We start from the raw sequence: 21,605 nt of genomic DNA on the forward strand, positions 1-21,605 counted from the left end.
TCTCTCTGTTCCTCTCCCTCCCTCCCACTCTACCTGAACAAAAAAAAAAGTGGAAAAATGTCCTCGGGTGAGGATAAAAAAAAAAAAAAAAAAAGTAGAGGGGTTGTGATTCTTGTATGGGGATAAATGTCCTTGGACTGAAATTGAGAACAAAGACAAACCACATAGGTTTGTGAGACTTGGAGATAGGAAGTCTGCCTAAAACAACAAAACAAAATTTAAAAACTTTACCTGATGATGGATGTGTTAATTAGCTTGATTGTGTGAGCATTTCACAATGCATATGTATATCAAATCATCACATTATTTACATATACTTGACTTTTTTTTTTTATTTTTTATCCTCACCCGAGGACATTTTTTCTATTTTTTTGTTCAGGTAGAGTGGGAGGGAGAGAAAGGAAGAGAGAGAGAGAGAGAAACATCGACATGAAAGGGACACATCGAGTGGCTGCTACCCGCACGACCAGCCAGGGCCGGGGACAAACTGCAACGGAGGTACATGCCCTTAGCGGGAACCGAACCCGGGTCTCTTGGGACCACAGGCTGATGCTCTAACCGCTGAGCCAAACCGGCCAGGGCTTGACTTCTTTATTAATGTCACAGCTTTATATTTCTACATGCCTCTCAACACCAACAAGCTAGGTTCAGTTACAAGACAGAAAATGGTTTTTGTTTTACTTGTATTACAACATAACATGGCTTAGAGTAACAAAATCCAGCCCTCTCGGCCAGGCCTCCACGGACCTACGAGGCAGGTCTTGTCACCTCTCCAGCTCCCTCTCCTCTCCTCTCCTCATCACTCGTGATGCTCCAGTCCTACCGTCCTTTCTTCAGCTCCTTCCATATGCCAAGTTCCCCCAATTTCAGTGCTTCTATATATCATACTATTTCCTTTTCTGGGAATGTTCTATTCTCTACTCTCTTGCTTTTAAAATACTTTTATTATTTTCATAACAATGTTAAAAAAGTTAAATGAGAACCCTTCTCATTTTTCAGGGTTCACCTTAAAGGTTACCTCCCCAGAGGAGCTTGGAATCTAAATGTGGCTCCCTTGTTATAATCTTGCATCAAACTTTTTACTGTCTTCACAGCACCATTGAAATCAACAATGATATACTTGTGTGACTTTTTGCTTATAGGTGGTCGGCTTCACTAACTGTATCCACAAGAATTGGGACCATGTCTACATTCTTCTCTCGTGATCTCTAGCACAGCACAGACCGTAACAGGTGCTCAAAAACTCTCAGTTAACATGAACTGTGTATTTTTGCAAAACATTTTAACTTGAGTCATTAGGAAATGATCAGACAAATCAAGAATGGGGAAATTTTTAAAAGATAATTTGCTAAAACGTTGCAAAATTGTCAGTGGTATGAAATACGCCAAAAAAAAAAAAGGGGGGGGGGCAAGCGGTAGTTTGATTTTGGATTAGAAAATAAACCTATAAAGGACTTTACTGAGTAAACAATGGGGAAAACTACATGTGAATTGTGTGCAAGCCAATACTGAATCTGTGTGGAATTTCTTGGATATTATGATTATGTCCTTAGGATATACATACTCAAGTATTTAGGAGTGAAGTATGTTGATGTTTGCTCCTGATTTTCCCAAAACATTTTTTTTGATAAAAAAATAAAGTGTGTGTGTAAAAGAGAAAATGCAGAGGGAGGGATAGAGAAAACAGTATGAAACAATATTAATTGGTAAATTAGGTGGAGTATAAGGTGTTCACCTTAAGACTTTTTTTCCATTTTGCTTTTGATCTGAAAAAAATATCAGTAAGTTGGAGGGTGAATGGAAAAAATGGCACTAAGGAAAATCAACCTTTTGACCTCCCACCCCAATACATGAATCCCAAAACAAATTACTAATGATGTGACTACTTTAGAGAGGATAAAATGTCCCCAAGGGTCCAACTAAGACTAAAGTCTACCCAATCATCCCAGCAATAAAAATGAAGTCTACCCTTGTACCAGTTTTCAACAGTTTCACTTATTCTCACGTTTCTCTTCCACAATGACGGTAAATGAGAAAAAGGTTTCCACATATAGGAGTTAAAACTCATGTCCTAGAGTCTGGCCAAAGCCAATCTAAGACCATGCTCAAGTCTAAGGCTAGTATAAGCTGAAGCAGGCCATGTCTAAGCAATAACAGAGACTCATTTACTCACATGGAGGAGCAGAACGGCAGCAAGAAATGACTGGCCCTGGCAATAGCCAATCTCTTCATCATACACAGAATAAGCCTGAAAACAACAATACAGGAGGTGTAAATGAACATAGTCACTCGTGGGCCACAGCTGACCTATAGAACTTTGAAAACAGGAACCTGGAAGATGCTACTCACATTCCACTGTGGCATTTTGATGGTCAATAAATAATGCAAACATTTCTCTCCAATACCATTTTTTTTACTCAACAATAAATAAAACTGTCACCATGCCACCTTCTGTTGCCAAGGAGCAGGGAAGGTTAAGCAAACACCACTTCAACACTAAAAAAAAGGTTGTCATAACTCCTTGTTGTTGCTCATGCTTTTCCCTCTATTTGAAAAATATGCTCTTCCTTCAGGCTCCAAACATATTCCACTCCCCCAGAATTCCCTCTCTTCTCTGTACTTCTATAGTACCTGCTACACATGTATGGTTGTTGGAGCACCTACCTCACTGCATTTTTTTTCTTTAATCCTCACCTGAGGACATTTTTCCATTTTTTTGTTCAGATAGAGTGGGAGGAGAGAGAGGAAGAGAGAGAGAGAGAGAGAGAAACATCGATGTGAAAGGGACACATCGAGTGGCTGCCACCCGCACGACCAACCAGGGCCGGGGACAAACTGCAACCAAGGTACGTGCCCTTAGCGGAAACGGAACCCGGGTCTCCCCGGACCGCAGGCCAACGCTCTAATCGCTGAGCCAAACTGGCCAGGGCTCACTGCATTTTAAATGTCCACCCTCTCATGACTGTGAGCTTTTCAGGGACTGGGTTGATGTCCTAGTCAACCTAGCCAGCTCCTCACACATAGTAGGCACTCACTAAACACTGTTAATGTTACTCATCTTCATGCTGGGAAAAAGTGTTTTGGCAAAGATACCAAAATACAATTCTCTCTGCAATGCCAGTAATAACTTTTCTGATAAGAGGGACTACTCTGGGATTCTGATTTTGTATTTTTCTTGGCAGCGGAGGATCACTACCCATCTCTCCAAACATTATCTTTAACAGAATATTGACATCTAACATTCTTTGTGGTTTGCTTTTTGGTTCTTTAGTTGTTTTTCAGATTTTTATTTTTTGTGATTAATATTTGTAGCTCTCATGTAAGTTGTGATGGAAAGGGGAATTCCTATAGATTCAAGATGCTATTTCCTATTTGACAAATTTATTTCTAATGAAACTCTCTTTCATTGTCCACTTATTTTGTGTGCTAAGGTTCCTCTGTGTCCCAAGAAGGCAATTTAGAATTGGGTATATTTAAAATTCAGATCACTTAGCAAAACATTATGCCAATGCTTATTAGATTAAAATTAAGTCCACATATACACAGGTTTTATCATTAGATTTTGGTGAAACTCCAGCTTTTAAATTACATATTATAATCACACTTTCATAAATTTAGGTAATTCAATATTTTATATATGTATAAATATATAAATACTATATATAAATAAACTTCCATTATATATAATTTAATATAATTCCATTATAGCCTCCATTTCATCAAACCTTATCTGATGAGAGGGCTACAGAATAAGAAATACATTTCCTGAAAGACAAGATGTGCTCAGAGCTTAGAAATGACCTGCTTATAATACAATGAGGTACCACTCAAATGTGTGCAAATTAACAAGTGTTAACACTGTGTTACAAACTAGTAGTAATAGATGCAAACACAGCTTAGTGTTTGTGAAGGTATCAATCAACAGTTGATTATTCAAGAAAGAACACAGGCTTCAGAGTTTGAGTTGAGCTAAAATCCCACAATAGCTAATGTCTATGTCTAGATCTTAAACATATTACTTACACTCTTTATTTGTAAGATGAGAATAATCATAGTATTTATATCAGAGTTGATGTGCTATTCTCAGTCATCCATGTACTCAGCACATGGATTAATCAATTATGCACTAGGCTAAAAATGTATGTCTATAGATAGAGAATGGAGCAGAGCATATTCTTCAGGTTCATGGAAAAGCTTGAAGGAATGCCTACACACATGAAAGTACATGATACATTTGGGAAATGTTTGGAACATAAGGTTCGTGGAGACTATAAAAAATATGGAGAAGAAAAGGCATTCATTAATCCGACATTTAATGCCAAGCATGGTGCCAAGTGCTACACATGGTAACATAATATAAGAAATGATTCCTGCCCTTGAGAACTTCACTGTTCAGTTGGGAAGTTTGACAAGTAAATCAACCAGAGTACAGTGAGAAGTTCAATATGGTTGAAACAAAATATTTAGGGAATACACCAGGATATGTTATAAAATGCCTTTAATACTAAGCTAAGGAAATCTAGAACCAGAAAATAAACTAAGAACTTATTTTATTTCATTCTGTGTGTTATGGGGAAGCATTAAAAGCTTCAGTGGAGGCCACTGAAATGATTCAATTCTGGAGTCTACAAAGAGAAGATAATAAACAGGCTAGAATCCACAGGCAGGGAGACTAATGAAAGGTGGCACCTGTAAAAGTGCTGGCACAATATGATAGAGAACTAAACCAGGGCAGTGGACAGACAGTGGAGTATGGCTGTAAGACACGTCAATCGTAACAAACTCAACAGGGCCAAAGGGAGGGACTGAAAGCAGGGAAGTGATTCTATCCACACAGTGGGGAAAAGGAAGACTATTTTTCATTAAAAGAGAGAGAACACTCAACATAATATGAATATTACTGCATCCTGATTCTAACCAAATTATAGGCATTTAGGGAAATCTGAATAAGGAGTGGCTATTGGATGATACTGATGGATAACGATGGGTGCTATAGATGGGTAATAATCTTATTTTTTAGAGATGTATAGTGAAGAATTTAGAATCATGATGTCTGAGATTTGCTTTAAACTACTTCAGGAAAAATTTTAATAAAGCAATTGTAGCAATATGTTGACAAATACTGAATCTAGGTGGAGAGACATACACAATTACACTATTCAACTTTTATATGTGCCTGAAAATTTTCATCCCGAACAGTGTGGCTCAATTGGTTGGGAATCATCCTGTACGCTCAAAGGGCGCCCGTTAGATTTCTAGTCAGGACACATGTTCAGGTTGTGGATCCCTGGGAGGGGGCATGCAAGAGGCAGCCAACTGATGTTTCCCTCTCACATGGATGTGCCCCCCACTCTTTCCCTTCCCCTCTAAAAGTAAAAAAAAAAAATTTTTTTTTCATAACATAGTTTTCCCTCAGTATCCACAGGGGATTGGTTCCAGGGTCCCTGTGGATATCAAATCTGCAGATGAACAAGTCCCTCATATAAAATGATGCAATATTTGCATATAGACTACAGCAGGGTGTGCCTACACATCACTTCCTTCTCCTGGATTCAGCATAATGCTTGGGACATTGCAGATTCATTTTGGTTTTAGAACTTTCTGAAAAAAATCTTTGAATATTTTTGATTTGCCATTGGTTGAATCAGCAGTTGCAACACCCATGGATACTGAGGGCTGAGTGCAAAACATGTTTATAAAAAAATTCTATTTTCAGATCTGTTTTGTTTGATTTACTTGACAGACTTTTACATGGCAACCAACTGGCAGATGGAAATTTAGGCCTTGAGATAATGTAGATTTGGGAACATCTGTGTAGTGGTGACAGCTGAAGCTTTTGGGGGGGGGGTGAAAGGGCTCAGCAGGGAGACAGTGTAGAGCACAGCAACTACTGAATGAGCACCTCTGTCTAAGGAGAAAGACCTCTGTTTCAGAAGTAGGTGGAAGGAAAGAAATAAGGGAGTGAGCAGAGTTGTGAGAGAAGTGAGAGCACAACCAGGAGGGTGAGAAATCAAGAGTAGAGAGAGTTGTGCAAAGATCATCATGAGGTAGAAACTAGAGGGTAGCAGGGTCAGAAGCAGTGAGCACAGGGTTTCTTTCTAGGAAGCTGAATTGGCTGCTTAAGTGGCAAGCACAACCGAGAAGGGCTAAGAAAAGATGATGAGAGAGGATTACAACCCAAACCATAGCTTTGTGCATATAGGGAAATTAAAATAAAACCCAAGAAACATTTCTAAATTGTAACTGCCCTTATAGTTTAAAGCACCTAGATTGGAGAATCATCCTTTATTGCTAGCCTGTCCTAAATCTAGTTGTTAGTTTTGCCTTTTCAATCATAATATATAAGTTCCTTCAGTACACATCTCGTGCCTTGACTGTACTTCATACATAGATGTTAAATAGATACTTGATTAGCTTTGGGGGGAAAAGATAGAGGAACAGAGAAAGGCTGAGGAACTCTGGTCCCAACTTCTCCTTTTGACTCTGAAGTTACCAAAATCTACTAGAAAAGGAATTACTGAAATTGAACAGTGTATCATTTCCTTTGTAACTTGCAGGTACAGACCTTTTGATAGTCATCAGTATTTCCCAGCATTTATTTATTAGGCTGCAGTATTAAAATTCACTTGGATGGGGATTAGCATTTCCTACTGTTAGACTTGTCCTAGGTGTCAAGTTCATTTATACTGTGAAATGGAGCTTGCAATGTTACAGAACCCAATTGGTTTCACAAAATCAATTTTTGAAAGTCTAAATGTGGAGCCAGGGGACTGTTATCTGAAAGTCCTAATTAAAAGGAGTTCTACCATTTATTTCCAATTAATTCCTGTTCATCATAGTCTAAAATTCTTTCTTACTTTGATTTCACAAAGTCTTCCCTCTCTCTTTTTTTTCATTCTTAAACATCAAACACATATTCCACTTTGTAGTTATCGCTTGCCTAATCTCAAAAAACCAAATCAACAATTCAAAACTGAGTCCTTTTTTTTTTTTTTGGCATGAAATACCTTGCATATTTTATACAAGGAATCTTGTCCATCTCCTCCTGTATCCTTAAAGTAGTCATGGGCTGGGAATGTCCGGTTAATATCCCGGGTGATAGCACTGTCCTGGGGAGACTCCTGTGGAAACATAAGGGAAGAGAAGTCTTAGTGGTCAATCATGTACCTATTTGTTTGGTTTTATACAACAAGGTCTTCTCATCTACATGCTTTAAAATGCTGCAGGTACACATATACACATACACAATGCCCAGAGTTACTATGTCTTCAGGGACCAACTACTCAAGCAAAATAAAAATAAAAATAAAAAGCTAATATTAAGGGAGGGAAAAAAATCGAAGAAAAACAACCTGATTCACCCTCTATCCCTCATGTATACTCTATCCCTGTTGCAAGAAAGTGACTTTTCAGTCAGCTGGTGACTTTTCTATTGTAACAGGTAAAATATGCTAATAAAAATAGACTTCCCATAGGAAAATACTAAATCTAATCTCAAAAGGAGGTAAAGTGCACCTGTTAAAAAAAAAATGGGTACAAAAATTGCTGCTTTAATTTATCCTTTGGCATGAAGCCCATGTGTCTGTTTCTCAAAAGAAGAGAGAGGCCCCTTAACTAGGTCTTATCCTAGGGGCAAATGGCATAAAAATGTACACAGTCTGCTCAATATGAAGCTAGTCCACCAAATGCCAATGGATTCAAACAGGCTATGAGAAATTATCCCTTGCTTTTGCTAAAAAAAAAAAACAAAACCCAAAAAACATGGTTTCCTCTTTTGTCATGACTTATCTAAAATTGAACAAATGTCAATAATGTCAACAATCCTAGTCATAAAACATACCAAGCATGCAGCTATTTCTAATATATTCCTCTTGTTAAATTTTATTTGCTCACATGCTAAAGAACTGGAGCACAGAAACACAACCTTCTATTTTAACAATGCATTGTCTTCATAGCCAAGACAAAAGCCTTGATTCTCCTTGAAGAGACTACATCAGATTCAGGACACCATCCAAGAGCCTGACACTCCTGTTTCAAGATGAAAAATGAAAGTGATATTCCTCTCTTGTCCAGTAATTTCTCTAGCCTTTCGGCTGTGTTCCCAGGGTCATAAATACTTCGCAGTTGTGTGATCTGAAATGACTAACTTTAAAACTTATGTTCTTTCTTAACCAGTAAACTATTAAAACCTTCAAAGATATTGCCAAACTGCTTTCCAAGGAGCTTTATTGGCATATATAACAACAGTTAAGGCAGCTAAGAACTGTGGCGATTTCTGACAAAATGACTAAATGCAAGATGAGACCTAAGACTACAGTAGCCATTGCCTTGTGGCAGCTTCAAGGCTGCAGCACATGGAGAGGGAACAGAAACAAATTTGGAGGTGGAGAGTGTCCCCTTGAGTTGAGAAAAGAGAGAGAATTCAGGTGGGCAAGGTAACTAGAATTTGTAGGTCAGAACACTGAAGAGAAAAAGTGGAACAGAGTGAGCTGCAGAGCTATCTAGAGAGGTCCCTGTGAGTCATGAATCACAAAACAAAAATGATAAACTGGACTTCATCAAAAATTTAAAAATTTACTATTCAAAACAAAAGCCACTGTTAAAAACATGAAAATGTAAACCAAGACCAAAACAAAATATCTTTAAAATCTATCTGATAATGAAGTTGTATCTAGAATATAACTCTTAAAGAAAATAAGGAGACAATCTCATTTTAAAAAGGGGTAAATGACGGTAAAAGATTGAATAGATACCCCACAAAAGATATATAGATGGCAAATAAGCTCTAGAAAAAAATTGAGCATCATTAGTCATCAGGGAAATGTAAATTAAAACCACAATGAGATTTCACTACACACCCACTAAATGCTAAAATTAAAAAGATCCAGGATATGAAGTGCTGGCAAAGGGTGTGAAACAACTGGAACTCTTCCCAAACATTGCTGAGTGGAAATGTAAAATGGTGCAAATACTTTGAAAACAATTTGGAAGTTTCTTCTAAAGTTAAACATACACTTATCATAAAACTGAATTATTCTACTCCTAGGTATTTAACCAAGAGAAATGAAAATATGAATACGTGCAAAGATTTGAACGCATATGTTCATAGCAGCTTTATTAATAACAACCAAAACTGGAAACAACAGAAATGTGTTCCAATGGGTAAGTGGACTAAAAAGATGGTATATCCACATAGTGGAATAGTACTTAGCAACAAAAAGGAAAAACCTATTGATACACACAGCATGGATGGATCTCAAAAACGTTCTAAGTTAAGAAGCCAGACACAAAAGACTATTATCTATAATTCCATGTATATGAAATTCTAGAATAGGCAAAATCATAAGTTACAGAAAGCAGATAACTTTTTTCTTCATTGATTTGAGAGAAAGAAGGAGGGAGAGGGAGAGAGAAAGAGAGATGAGATAGAACATCAATTGGCCACCTCCTGCATACGCCTCACGAAAGATCGGGCCCACAACCTGGGCATGTGTCCTGACCAGGAATTGAACTGGCGACCTCTTGGTGCATGGGTCGATGCTCAACCAGTGAGCCACACCAGCCGGGCATTATTGTATATATATTTTAAAAACCTAACTTTTTGTTTTCTTAGTATAAAAAACTCTTTGTTTTCTTATTTTAAATAAAATGGGTTTTGTTGTGTTTTTTTGCTTCCTTATAATAACAACACTGGGAGAGGGGCATAAAAAAGAAAAAATTGCACAACTCAGAAATAACTAACTTAGGTAGGCAGATACCTAACTTTACATAGTTATTTTTATAGATTTACACTGCTTTAAAAATTAATCTTTACTAACTGTAAACATCTTTTCATGTTACTTGACAATTATCCTACTCCAGCATTTTTCATGCACAGTAACTTGACACATAGCTATACAATAATTTACTATGACAAATCTCCAACTTTGGAATATTCAGGCTGTTCTATTTCTTTTGATATTATAAACAAAGCTGAAAAGTAGAGCTGTGATCCTTAAGGGAAAGGAGATGGTTTCCATAACCACTCTATTCCTCCAAAGATCCAGCATAACCCTGTGTTTTGGATTTCGAGTTATTCTGCCAATCTGTCCTCCAGAAAAGTTGCATCAATTTAGACACCGCATGGTTAGAATCCTTATAGCAATCATCCTTCTGGTTTGGAACAATCACTTGCTTGTCTTACCCCCCTACCCCCAGTCTATATATAACTAGAACTGTATCTAAAGTTGCAAAGAACTGCATGTTAAGTTTATTGACTCCATCCCATTCTAACGCCAACGCACTATGTGCTGAACCCATATGGTGACTGATAATAAGGCACTACCTGTCTGTTGAGATGGCTCAGAAACAGTAACACCCAGTAGCAATAAGCACACCTAGTGTCAGGATCTTGGTTTCTAATTTACCAATAAAAGGAACCAGGGCTTCTTACAGAAATGGTTGATTCTAGGATTGGGGTAGGAAATGTACAAGATGAGTCTGAAACACACAGAAGTGCCAGGGAGTTAGGAAATGTTCCCCAAATCTCCTACTACCAAGAACACAAACCCACAACAGGAGTTGTCAGAGGGACACAGGAGCCAAGTGAAAGAGTTCCCAGTGGCTAAAGCTGGGACAACTTGAACAATTAAATAAATGAAATAATACTGGATTATAATGTAAAGTATAAAATAAATACCCATGAGTCCATACTTATATAAACAAATAGGGAAATGAGACAAATCAGCCATGCAGAAGAATGCCAAACAGCTTACGTAGACATGCTGCCCTCATGGAGGAGCCTGCAGCTGTGAGGGCTGGGCAGAGTGAACTCCTCCAGAAGAACGTAGTGTAGAAAGGGGGAAAACGAGTAACTTAACAGTGGAGAAATCTGACAAACATGACCTCAGCCAGATCATCAAGGTCAACATAAACAATGATAAGTCATGCTTACAGTATGTACCCTTGATATGAGGTAATGAAAACAGTACTTTTACTTATGTGTTCTTCCTCAAAACTTATAAACCTCATGACAAAAATATCAGACACACTGCAGTTGAAGGGCATTCTATAAAATATCTGACTGGTATTCCTTAAAACTGTCCAAGTCATCAAAAACAAGTAAAATCTAACAGATTGTTACAGTCAAAAGGAGACATGAGGACTAAATGTAATGCAGTATCCTGGATAGGATCTGAAACAGAAAAACAATGTTAGGTAACAACTAAGGACATCTAAATAAAGTAGGAACTCTGGGTAGTAATAATGTATCAATATTGGTTCATTAATTATAACATATATCATACCAATGTTAAGATGTTAATAATAGGGGAAACAGTACAAGGGATATGAAAACACTGTACTATTTTCACAATAAAACTGTTTTGTTTTTTTTGTTTTAATTCATTTATTTTTGTTACAGATGTTTCTCCTCCCCCCCCCACTCTCCCCCCTATCCTACCCCACCCCCAACCAAGCCTTGTTGTCTATGTCCATTGGTTATACATACGTGCATATAAGTTCTTTGGTTTATCTCATCCACCCCTCCTCACCTCTGAGGTTTGTCAGTCTGAACTGTACTCCTTTCTATGTCTCTGTTCTTAAAAATAAAGTTTATTAAAAGAAAAGGCCCTGGCTGGGTAGCTCAATTGCTTAGAGTATCATACTGATACGCCAAGGTTGAGGGTTTGATCTCTGGTCAGGGCACACACAAGAAGAAACTAATGAACGCGTAAGTGGAACAACAAATCAATGTCTCTTGCTTTCTCTAAAGCTGTATTAAGAGAGAGGTGGGGGGAGGGGCATTGCCCCCTTATACAATATGAACATTTAGGCTCAGTAAAACTGGTGAAATGAACACTGGGTATAAGCTCAAAAGAAATCAAAAGTATGTTCTCTTCATGTGACTGATTTCTAGATTATTTCTTTCTTGGCCCCAATTCTTATGCTCTTAAAAGAGTATATGATAAAGCAACGGTGAGGCTTTGTTACTTTTTAAAATGTTAAGACTCTTCTAAAATAAGTTGTGCAGAGAAAAATCTAAGAAAACGATAATGTTTGTGCTGTTTTCTTCTCCCTGTGTTGGTTTTGAAAGTCGTCCATTAGTTCAAATAGTGGTACCACATTCTGTAATTTTTCTGGATGACTATTTTTATACCTTACTGTGAGAATTGGCTCACTGGGTAACTTCTCAGGATTAACAAGGTACTGGGAACTGGCGGAAACTCTTTGAATACACACCCTTTGTAAACTCAAGTTAAAAAATAGAACGCTAAGAATGACAGGAAGAAAAAGAAAGTACCCAAAACAAAGAAAATGAAATGGAAGGCTGCCATGAGAAATAACCAGCATTGGGAACATTATTATTTCCATAGTAGCTTAATGCCTAAAGAAAAAGTTACATCTTAAAACTAGTCCAGAATGTTGTACATGCTTTGTTAAAAGCCATTATGTAACACTTAAGAAAACAGAAACACCAAAATCCCACAAATCCATTATACCATATCCTATCTTGACAATATGCTTCACAGTAATAATCTTTTACATTTTGCTCTTAAGTCAGCTACAGCTTGTCAGAGTAATTTTGACAAATCCACTTTGACAGACTTAGAAATAATTAAGCAGCAATAACAAAAGCTAAGACACTGTTCTAAGCACCTTATATACAGAGAGATCACACAGATCTATCTACTGTAACAACCCTCTGAGATGGGTTCTATTATTTCTCCCATTTGACAAATGAAGACAGACGCTAAATCACTTGGTTAGAAAATGAGGAGCTGGTATTAGAACTCAACTGGTTTCTTTCTAGCCCACATTCTTAATCCAAATAAATATATTGTGAAAGTGAAGAAATTCTCTTATCAGTAGTCAGTGGCATTTATAACTCCCAATACATAAAAAAAAAAAAAAGCTTTTGTTTTCTAGACTCTTGTAACTAAAATGGACGACACAGACTTTGAAAATGTGTTTTTTCTTTTACTCATATAAAAGTGCTTCCTTGGATGAAGGCTGTCCACTGTTTATGAAAAAGCAGAAATCACTAAGGCTCTGATGACACGTAGAAAGAGAAATATATGCTCTTAAACATAAAAACAAAGTGAAAAAACAATAATCAGTAATCTTTTAATTATCCTGGGTTTTATTCTTTGATTAGGCCTGACATATATACATACATACATACATATACATACATATGTGTGTGTGTATAAAATTCTCACCCAAGGATATTTTTCAATTGATTTTCAGACAGAGTGGGAAGGCAGGAGGGAGAGAGAGAGAAAGAAACATCGACATAAGAGAGACACATGGATTGGTTGCCTCCCGAATGACCCCAACTAGGGCCAGGATCGAACCCGTGACTCTTTGGTCCACGGGGCTGACACTCTAACCACTGAGCAAAACCAGCCAGGGCTAGATAGATGTATTTTATGACCACAGTATCTTGGCATTTCAAAGAACCACCTTCACAAAATTGTGCTACTGGCATGTTTTGAGACCCTATTTAAAAAATAAAACATTAACAACAACAAAACAAAACAAGAAAAAAATTACAACTGCTACTGGAACCTTGTATTGCATGGTGAGATAGGTGACGATACCTACCAGAGTCCCTATCAGAAATTCAGTGTCCCTTTCAGAAATTCTGTTTCTCCTTCAGAAATATGGATATTTCCCCCCATGGACAATGATTAAATATCCATTTTTCTTTTGGCTTCCAGGAAACTCAGGACCAAATTCACAGTCCAACTTTAAACAACACAGAATTTCATGACCTGTATATCTGTGTATATCTTCCTGTTCTACCTCTGTTTTCCAAATCTCTTCCTTATTTACATTTTCCTACACTGCTGAATTATAAGTATTCTAGTACAGTGCCTCTATACCTTAGTAATATGAAATGCAGTGTATTTGTAGAAAAAGCCCCTCAAGTCCATTTCATAGTTTAATCAACAAGAATTCTTTAAATAAATATATCTGATTGATGGACAATGTAAACACATCTTTACCTTGGACGCAGATTTGAAGAACATAAAACGTGTGCACCTATATGCACATATTTTTACTTGTCCCTGTGTGACTAGCTCCACTGCTCCTCAAATCAGTGTGCTTTCGGCCTGCGGCGCCACTCTTCCACACCAGTGCAGCAGGGACTTCAGTTTAGTGGGGACTGGATTGTGGGTAGATACTGCTTTATGTATTTATCTTGGGGAGTTGCTCTTAGAGGCAAAAATAATAATTCCAGTAAAACTGTCATTGAATAATACTTAATAAAAGACTTCAAAAGCTGAACCAAAAAGAGACAAGAAATTGATCTTTAACATATATACAAATAAAATACTGTGTAGGTATTCAGTAATTAATGCTTTAAATCTTCCATTCCCAACACATGCTCCAATACATAACACAGAGAGCGAACTGGAACTAGATTTCCACAAACATGGAAGTAACTGAAGGCATTTCAGAACCTGGCCACAACTATGTGAAAACTGGAGTTGGACTTTTAACAAAGAACAGAGAAGACAGAACTTGGGTGTTCTACTGAGATCACACTATAATAAACAGAACTCTAACAATGGGGTCAGGCAGTTCTGTTTCTGAATATAGCCTCCCCCACTTTAATTGTGTGACCTTGGACAAGTCTCTTAACTAGTCTGAGCCTTAATATCCTTCTCTGTAAAATCTATGCTATGGTTCCTTCCTCAGAGTTTATGAGAAACAAATGAGATACTGCATGGAGAGCAGGTAGCATGGGGTCTTGTACGTCACTGGTATCTCCATCCCATCATACTTGCCATTTATGATGTTGGCATATTTTCAACCTTGGGAGGGAGGCCAATTGACAAAATGTGTTTGGCAGATTTTCCTGTGTTTGGGATTTAGTGCCCCGTTGGGGATCTGCAATTCCAGATAGTATGAAATTCAGAAATCCATTGTATTTTACCAACATCATCTTATCCAAATGAAATGATAAAGAAGATAAATCAGGCAACAGAAAAAATGACACAAAATATAAATGGTTAAACAAGTGCTTTTTCAACCTATGAGCCATGCTAAGCAAAACACCATAGAGCTCAGTATAAAGTAACTTTGTTGATTATCTTTTTCAAAAAAATCATTTCTCAGAGTCAGAAACCCATTTGGGTTTCTCTATTATCATTGTCTCATTTAGTAAGAACTCTGATTGTCTTGAAAATCAAATAACCATACCAACCCCCACTGGTACTAATCTTTATTTACTCTCTTTTTGCCTTCCGATAGAAAAAACAACTTACCAGAGTATGACAGCTATGTATTATAATCAACAAACTGCCAAAGAATCTTTATCACAGAAAACAGACTCAGAAAGAAGGTTCCAGAAAAGTTTGCCAAATTAGTGTCTCTAACTTTAATACATACTTTAACACTATATCAGCTTAACAGTTCTATCCTTATTATGATAAATCTATAGTATAACAAAAGTAATGTTAGATGACTTTTTCAGAAAAAAAAATAGCTCTTTAATAAAATAATGTACTGCTATTGTTTCAATCCAAATATGGCATGATAATGCCATTCCAAAAATAAATTTAAGTCCCATGTGACACGCAGCCTGTTAGCTATGTTCATTTCCTTTTAGGGCTCAAGTTTCCCACAGGAAAATTATTCAATGTTTGGCAAAACTGTCCCAAATCATGTATAGATAAGGCATAAATGCTAACTGCACTGGCAACCTTTTCCTGCTTTGCTACTGTTGATTTGCCTTCACAGTAATCCGTTGTGGGGAGGACAAGGAGCAGGAAATACTAAAAAACTGTTACCTGACAAAAGTGAACACAGAAAGTGTCATTTTGAGTTTAAAGGTGGTAGGGAGGTAATTTATGAGTTAGTTAAATTAGAAGCCACAAAATTATTAATACAAAGTCATATTCCAAATGAATGTTTCTGATAACTGTAATGACTTTCAATATTATTGAGCAAAATTGTATATCAAATGCCCTCTCGGTATAGCTTAATACAGATTGTATTGTTCATTATTTGTTTAAGATTTTATAAAGTATGTGCTAAAAATAAAATCTTCTCAAAATCACTCACTTCTAAAACAACACAGACACACAAACTACAAGATCCACATACCTCTCAAGCTGTATTTTTATATAACCAAATCAATCAAATTACAATTTTTAAGAAAATGTTTCATAATGCTTAAGATACTGTTTTATTTTAAACATTAAAAAAAATCCTCACCCAAGGAGATTTTTCCATTTATTTTCAGACAGAGTGGGAAAAAGGGGAGAGGGAGGGAGACAGACACACCAATGTGAGAGAGACACATCAGTCAATTGGTTGCCTCCCTCATGACACCGACAAGGGCTGGGGACCAAACCACAATGGAGATACTTGTCCTTGACCAGAACCCACAACTCTTTGGTCTGAGGGCCAATGCACTAAACACTTAGCAATTCAGCCAGGGCGATACCATTTTATTTTAAAAAGTTAGTTTCTTCTGAAAATAAGTCTTAAGTCAGATTTATATGTGCTTAATAGTAGCAAAAATATATAGCTGTAAAATGGTTGTATATTAAAATATGACTTTAAAACTTTATAGAGTTCCTTGCTCATATAACAGTTAACAAAACATTAAAATGAGAACCTGTATTTGAATATTACTGTCATAAACCTCTTTAGCAGTGTACTGTTGAACTGCTTTTAGAATTCTGTAAGAAGTCTGTGTTCATATACATATTCACAGATTACAGGTATATGTTCTGGGTTTCACCCTCTATTTCCATTACATATTTTTATTTATTATTATTTTTTTTTATCCTCACCCGAGGATATTTTTCCATTTTTTGTACAGATAGAGTGGGAGGGAGAGAGAGGAGGGGAGAGAGAGAGAGAGAAACATCGACATGAAGGGACACATTGAGTGGCTGCCACCCGCACGACCAACCAGGGCCGGGGACAAACTGCAACCAAAGTACGTGCCCTTAGCGGGAACCGAACCCGGGTCTCTCCGGACCGCAGGCCGACGCTCTAACTGCTGAGCCAAACTGGCCAGGGCCATTACATATTTTGATATAGCTTTCAGGCAAAAGTTATATTTCCTTGACCCCCAACATATGAGAAAAATCATGTTGGAGATTTTAATTTTTCTACTAAAGAACTAATCTCAAAAAATAATGATGAAGAAATGAACATTTAAAAGCTATCTTATTTCATCATTAATCTATTAAGCTGTATTTACTTAGATCTTTTTCTATTAACCTCTAAAAACTTAAAAACTATCAGCACCTAAGTATAATCCTAACCAAATTCTCTTACTATCTATGTTGTAATCCCTTATTACACAGGTAGTAAAAGTCCTCCTCGTATTCAATTTTTATATTTAAAATCCTTAACAGCAGCTTTAAAAGGTACTGAACAAGCAGTTATCATTGATTTCATTTCAGCAAAAAATTCACCCTCTAATCTCACAAGCAATAAAATACTACAAACACTAATGAAGTCATTTTAGAACCATCCATTCATACTTACTTCCCCTAGCAGCACTTCTGAGGTGGTTGCTAGTGATCAAGAGAACTAAGATTTTACAAAACTTAATTTGATTCAAAGTATTATTTTTACTTTATTTAATACATACCAAAATCTAAACACTTTTCTTTTTTCCAATCCCGCTGGAAACTCCCATTTTCTAAGCACTTGACAAATGTTGAATAATCCTTTGGACTTACTTTGGTGGCATGACTGAGGCTAAGGGAGAGCTGAGACCTGGATTCTAGTCTCAGTTCTGTGACTAATGAACTTGATCATTATTCTGAAGGAGATCCTAATTGTGATCTTTAGGTGATCTTCAAGGTCTGTCATTTTGGGGTTCTATATTTATGTCATTCACTTACTCAAAAATCTTAAGTCCATCTCCAACTTCTAATGAGAATCAAATCCCTTAGCATTTATTCCAGACCAGGTAGGCCCAATTTATCTTTTGACCTTACTCTCCTTTATACCTCAACCTGAAACCTCTGGTTCACTCAGGCTGTCCTATTCACTGGGAAGACAGCAGCACCAGCTAACATGTACTGAATGTTCACTGAGCGCCAAGCACTGTGCTAAGAGCACCACACTCATTAGCTCGTTTCATCTTTTCAATATTTGCATAAAACAGTGCCTTTAATTAAGAAGAGACTAAGAGGGATTACATACCTTGCCCTAGGTCTCACAGCTAGTTAGTGGCTAGGCTAGAATTCAAACCCAGGTCTGTCTGCCTCCCCAGAATATACTTTTAATCGCTATATATTATATGGTTTCTTTATGCCTCAAGTATATAAATGGCCCCTCTCTTAATCAGGCCTTTGAAGTTTAAATACCTCTTGTACAAGTTTACTTTTTTCTTAATACAACTCATTTTTTTTTTAAAATCCTCACCTAAGGACATTTTTCCATTTTTGTTCAGATAGAGAGGGAAAGAGGGGGAGAGAGAGAAACATCGTCATGAAAGGGACACATTGAGTAGCTGCCTCCCACACAACCCCAACCAGGGTCGGGGACAAACTGCAACTGAGGTACCTGCCATTAGTGGGAACCGAACCCGGGTCTCTCTGGACCACAAGCTGACGCTCCAACCGCTGAGCCAAACCGGCCAGGGCATACAACTCATTTTTAAAGTTCAACTAAAATGATACCTCTTTCTACTTCAGTCCCAAATTTCTTGTCCACCTCTATCCTGATACAACAGTTACTGTAAGCCCCAATGACTTGTTCCTCGAAGAAGTACATCTAAATATATATATCTTAATGTCTGAGAATTGTACGAGACTAATCCTCCTGCAGAACATCTATAAGAGCTGGACAAAATACATAGACATCAGTATCTTCATAGAACAAACCATCAAGACAAGACTTGAAGAGTTTATGTTCCCTGAGAGAAGGAAATCCCCCAAGCCACCCCACATTCACCCAAGGCCTTTCCCCTGGGAATCAATGTTGATTTGCAGCAGGCCCTGGAAATCACTGGGAGATTCTGACCTCTGTGTGACAAAGAAATAATAGCAGCAACCTTTTACTGAGCTTCTATGATGCCACCATGCACAATTCTACATTCCTAAAATGTGGGAGTCTCTAATTTTCACAGTAATTCCAATGAGGGGGTATAATCCATTTTACAGAGTAGAAAATCAAGGGCCAGAGATTCATGTTCTTTTCACTACCTTCCCTCTTATTTAAGGGGAAGAAAGTGATCCAAGAACACTAAGTAACAATGCAAAAGCTTTACTATTAATGTCACATGCATCTGATCTTGAACCGACTCCTATGTTGGTGCTATCTGTCTTCACTTAAAGATGAGTAGCCTTCTGAAGTTCAGACAGATTGAGATTACCTAATAAATTGCCAGAGGTAGGATCTAATTTTGTTTTAACTTTAATTCCAGGGCTCTGTAGATGGTATAATATACATCACCAGTATGATGATGCTAACATAATCTAAGTAGAAATGGTTTCAATCCTTACATCTATCATGTCATGAAGGAGAACTTTTAAAAATGAAAAAAGTAAAAAAAAAAAAAAAGAAAAGAAAAATGTCTTCTGGGTCATATTCTACTCCCCAAAAGCCAATGATGACAGAGACTCACAAATGTGTTTTTTCGGTTTTTTTTTTTGGGGGGGGGGGTTAGCTATAAATAAATAGCTTCAGCAGTGGGGATTTCCCCAGTCTTTCTGGAAGAAATTTCAGAAATAAATCATGCTGTTCAATACTGTAATTTTTGCTCTCTCCCCCAGATACTGTCTTACTAATTCAAATTCAATAAATAGTTGTTGAAAGCTAATAAACACAGAATTTAAAGTTTTACTTTGAGAAGTTTTACTTCTGTATTTTGTTCAAACCAATACAATCTTTTGTTAACAAACCAATAAATCTTTCATTAAATGACTACAGCATTGGTAATTTAATATGAAGATGTGCTTTTTCTTCACAAAGGACTTTCTCCTGTTTCTCATGTTTGATAATTATAAGTCACTTTATTAGGGTCTTTTATCTATTAATCCTTTGGGTTTCTTTAATCCTGTTCAGCTGGATAATTTATGTCAATCTCATTCAAGCAGTAGGGGGAGATAAGACTATAAAATCCTGCTTACCCAGAGCTTAGCCCATCTCATATACTGCTTTTTTTTTTTTTTAATCATTTTTTTTCATTATTAATTTTAGAGAGAGAGGAAGGGAGAGGGAGAGAGAGTGGGAGAGGGAGAGAGAGAGAGAAAAACATTGATGAGCAAAAACATGGATTGGCAACCTCCTACATGCCCCCCACTGGGATTTGGCCCATAACCTGGGCATGTACCCTGAACAGAAACCGAACAGGTGACCTCTTGGTGCAAGGGTCGACGCTCAACCACTGAGCCACACTGGCCAGGCTCATATACTGCTTTCAACCGATCTAACTCATCTCCTTACCTAAGAATACCTACCACATGGTATTCTGTATTACTCCCGTGATCTCATAATGCCAGGTTTTGTATTGTAGATATTTGTATACCAGTACACACATGCTCATTACACACACATGCATGTGCACACACCACTCACACTTGTTTGTTTTTGTGTATTTCTTACCACTATGTCAAAAAAGATGCTTTCCTATACCTGTCTTCTCTTGGTAAAAAAACAAGGGTTAAGAATCTAAAAAAGATCCAAACATATATTTATGAGGCACAGTGACATAGTGGATTAGGAATCAAAAAGGTCTGACAGCCCCCAAATTTGGTTTCCACAATTGTAAAAGGGATAAAAAATCCCCTTTGCCCGTCTTCCCAGGAGGATAAAATGAGGTGCCAGAAAACAGCTCTGTAGAGGGCCACAGGTAATACAGTGTTACCAGACCCTCATTTTCTACTTTAGTAACATGTTCTAAACCTAGGCTTCCTAGTTTTTCTCTGCTTTGCTAAAACGTATTTGCCTTTTCCTAAATGTGGTCTACGCTTTTCATAAAAAATAATACACCCACACAGTTGTAAAGGTCAAGTAGTACTAAACTTAACAATGAGAAACAGATTTTTTATTCCTCTTACCCTGCTCGCTGCTTCCCAGAGGCAACCACTTTTAATCTGTTTGTTTCTTCTTCATATTTCTGAACAAAATAACTAAATTGCTATTTTCTGGTGGTTTTTAATATTTTTAAATCCTTACCCGAGGATATTTTTCCATTGATTTTTAGATAAAGTGGAAGGGAGGGAGACAGTGAGAGAGCGACATCAACTGGTTGTCTCCCACATGACCCCAATTAGGGCTTAGGATTGAACCTGCAACCCAGGTGTATGCCCTTGACTGGGAATTAAATCTGAAACCCTTTAGTCCACGGGCTGAAGCTCTAACTGCTGAGCCAAACTGGCCAGTGCTTTGGTGGTTTTTTCAGACTTTCTAGTATGGGAGATGATACTGTAGCTGTTATAGTCCCCAACCTCATCCCCACACACATATACTTCCCTTCCCCGCATCATGACTCTCAACATAATTTTGCTACAATTTTAGTTAAACCAATATTGCTCACAAATGAATCAGAGTATATCATGATTAGATTTCCTTTTTTCAACTTTGCTTTTTCTGAAGTTGCTAATTTATTGATTTTTAGCGAGAGAGAAAGGGAAAGAGAGG

At 37.2% G+C, this 21,605-nt stretch overlaps 2 protein-coding genes across 15 annotated transcripts in view; one reads left to right on the forward strand and one right to left on the reverse strand.

Moving 5' to 3' along the window:
• LOC118629517 (spermatid perinuclear RNA binding protein) overlaps positions 1-9,068 on the forward strand; it is a 197,766-nt gene extending 188,698 nt beyond the window's left edge. The window contains exon 19 of the mRNA XM_036260844.1: positions 9,046-9,068. Within this exon, the coding sequence (XP_036116737.1) occupies positions 9,046-9,053 (8 nt within the window). The 3' untranslated portion in view covers positions 9,054-9,068. The remainder of the gene's footprint in view (positions 1-9,045) is intronic.
• The window catches only part of RABGAP1 (RAB GTPase activating protein 1), a 149,893-nt gene that overhangs the window by 31,510 nt on the left and 96,778 nt on the right, over positions 1-21,605 (reverse strand). For 12 of the 14 annotated variants that reach the window (XM_036260827.1, XM_036260828.1, XM_036260836.1 and 9 more), the window contains 2 exons: positions 7,008-7,121; positions 2,174-2,248 (listed from right to left, as the gene is read on the reverse strand). In XM_036260827.1, the coding sequence (XP_036116720.1) occupies positions 2,174-2,248; positions 7,008-7,121 (189 nt within the window). Of the gene's footprint in view, positions 1-1,735; positions 1,767-2,173; positions 2,249-7,007; positions 7,122-13,987; positions 14,148-21,605 lie in introns of those variants that run through there. The other 2 variants (XM_036260837.1, XM_036260838.1) reach the window with 2 other exon arrangements.

The sequence above is a fragment of the Molossus molossus genome, unplaced genomic scaffold (assembly GCF_014108415.1).
Source record: "Molossus molossus isolate mMolMol1 unplaced genomic scaffold, mMolMol1.p scaffold_m16_p_14, whole genome shotgun sequence".
Taxonomy (NCBI): domain Eukaryota; kingdom Metazoa; phylum Chordata; class Mammalia; order Chiroptera; family Molossidae; genus Molossus; species Molossus molossus.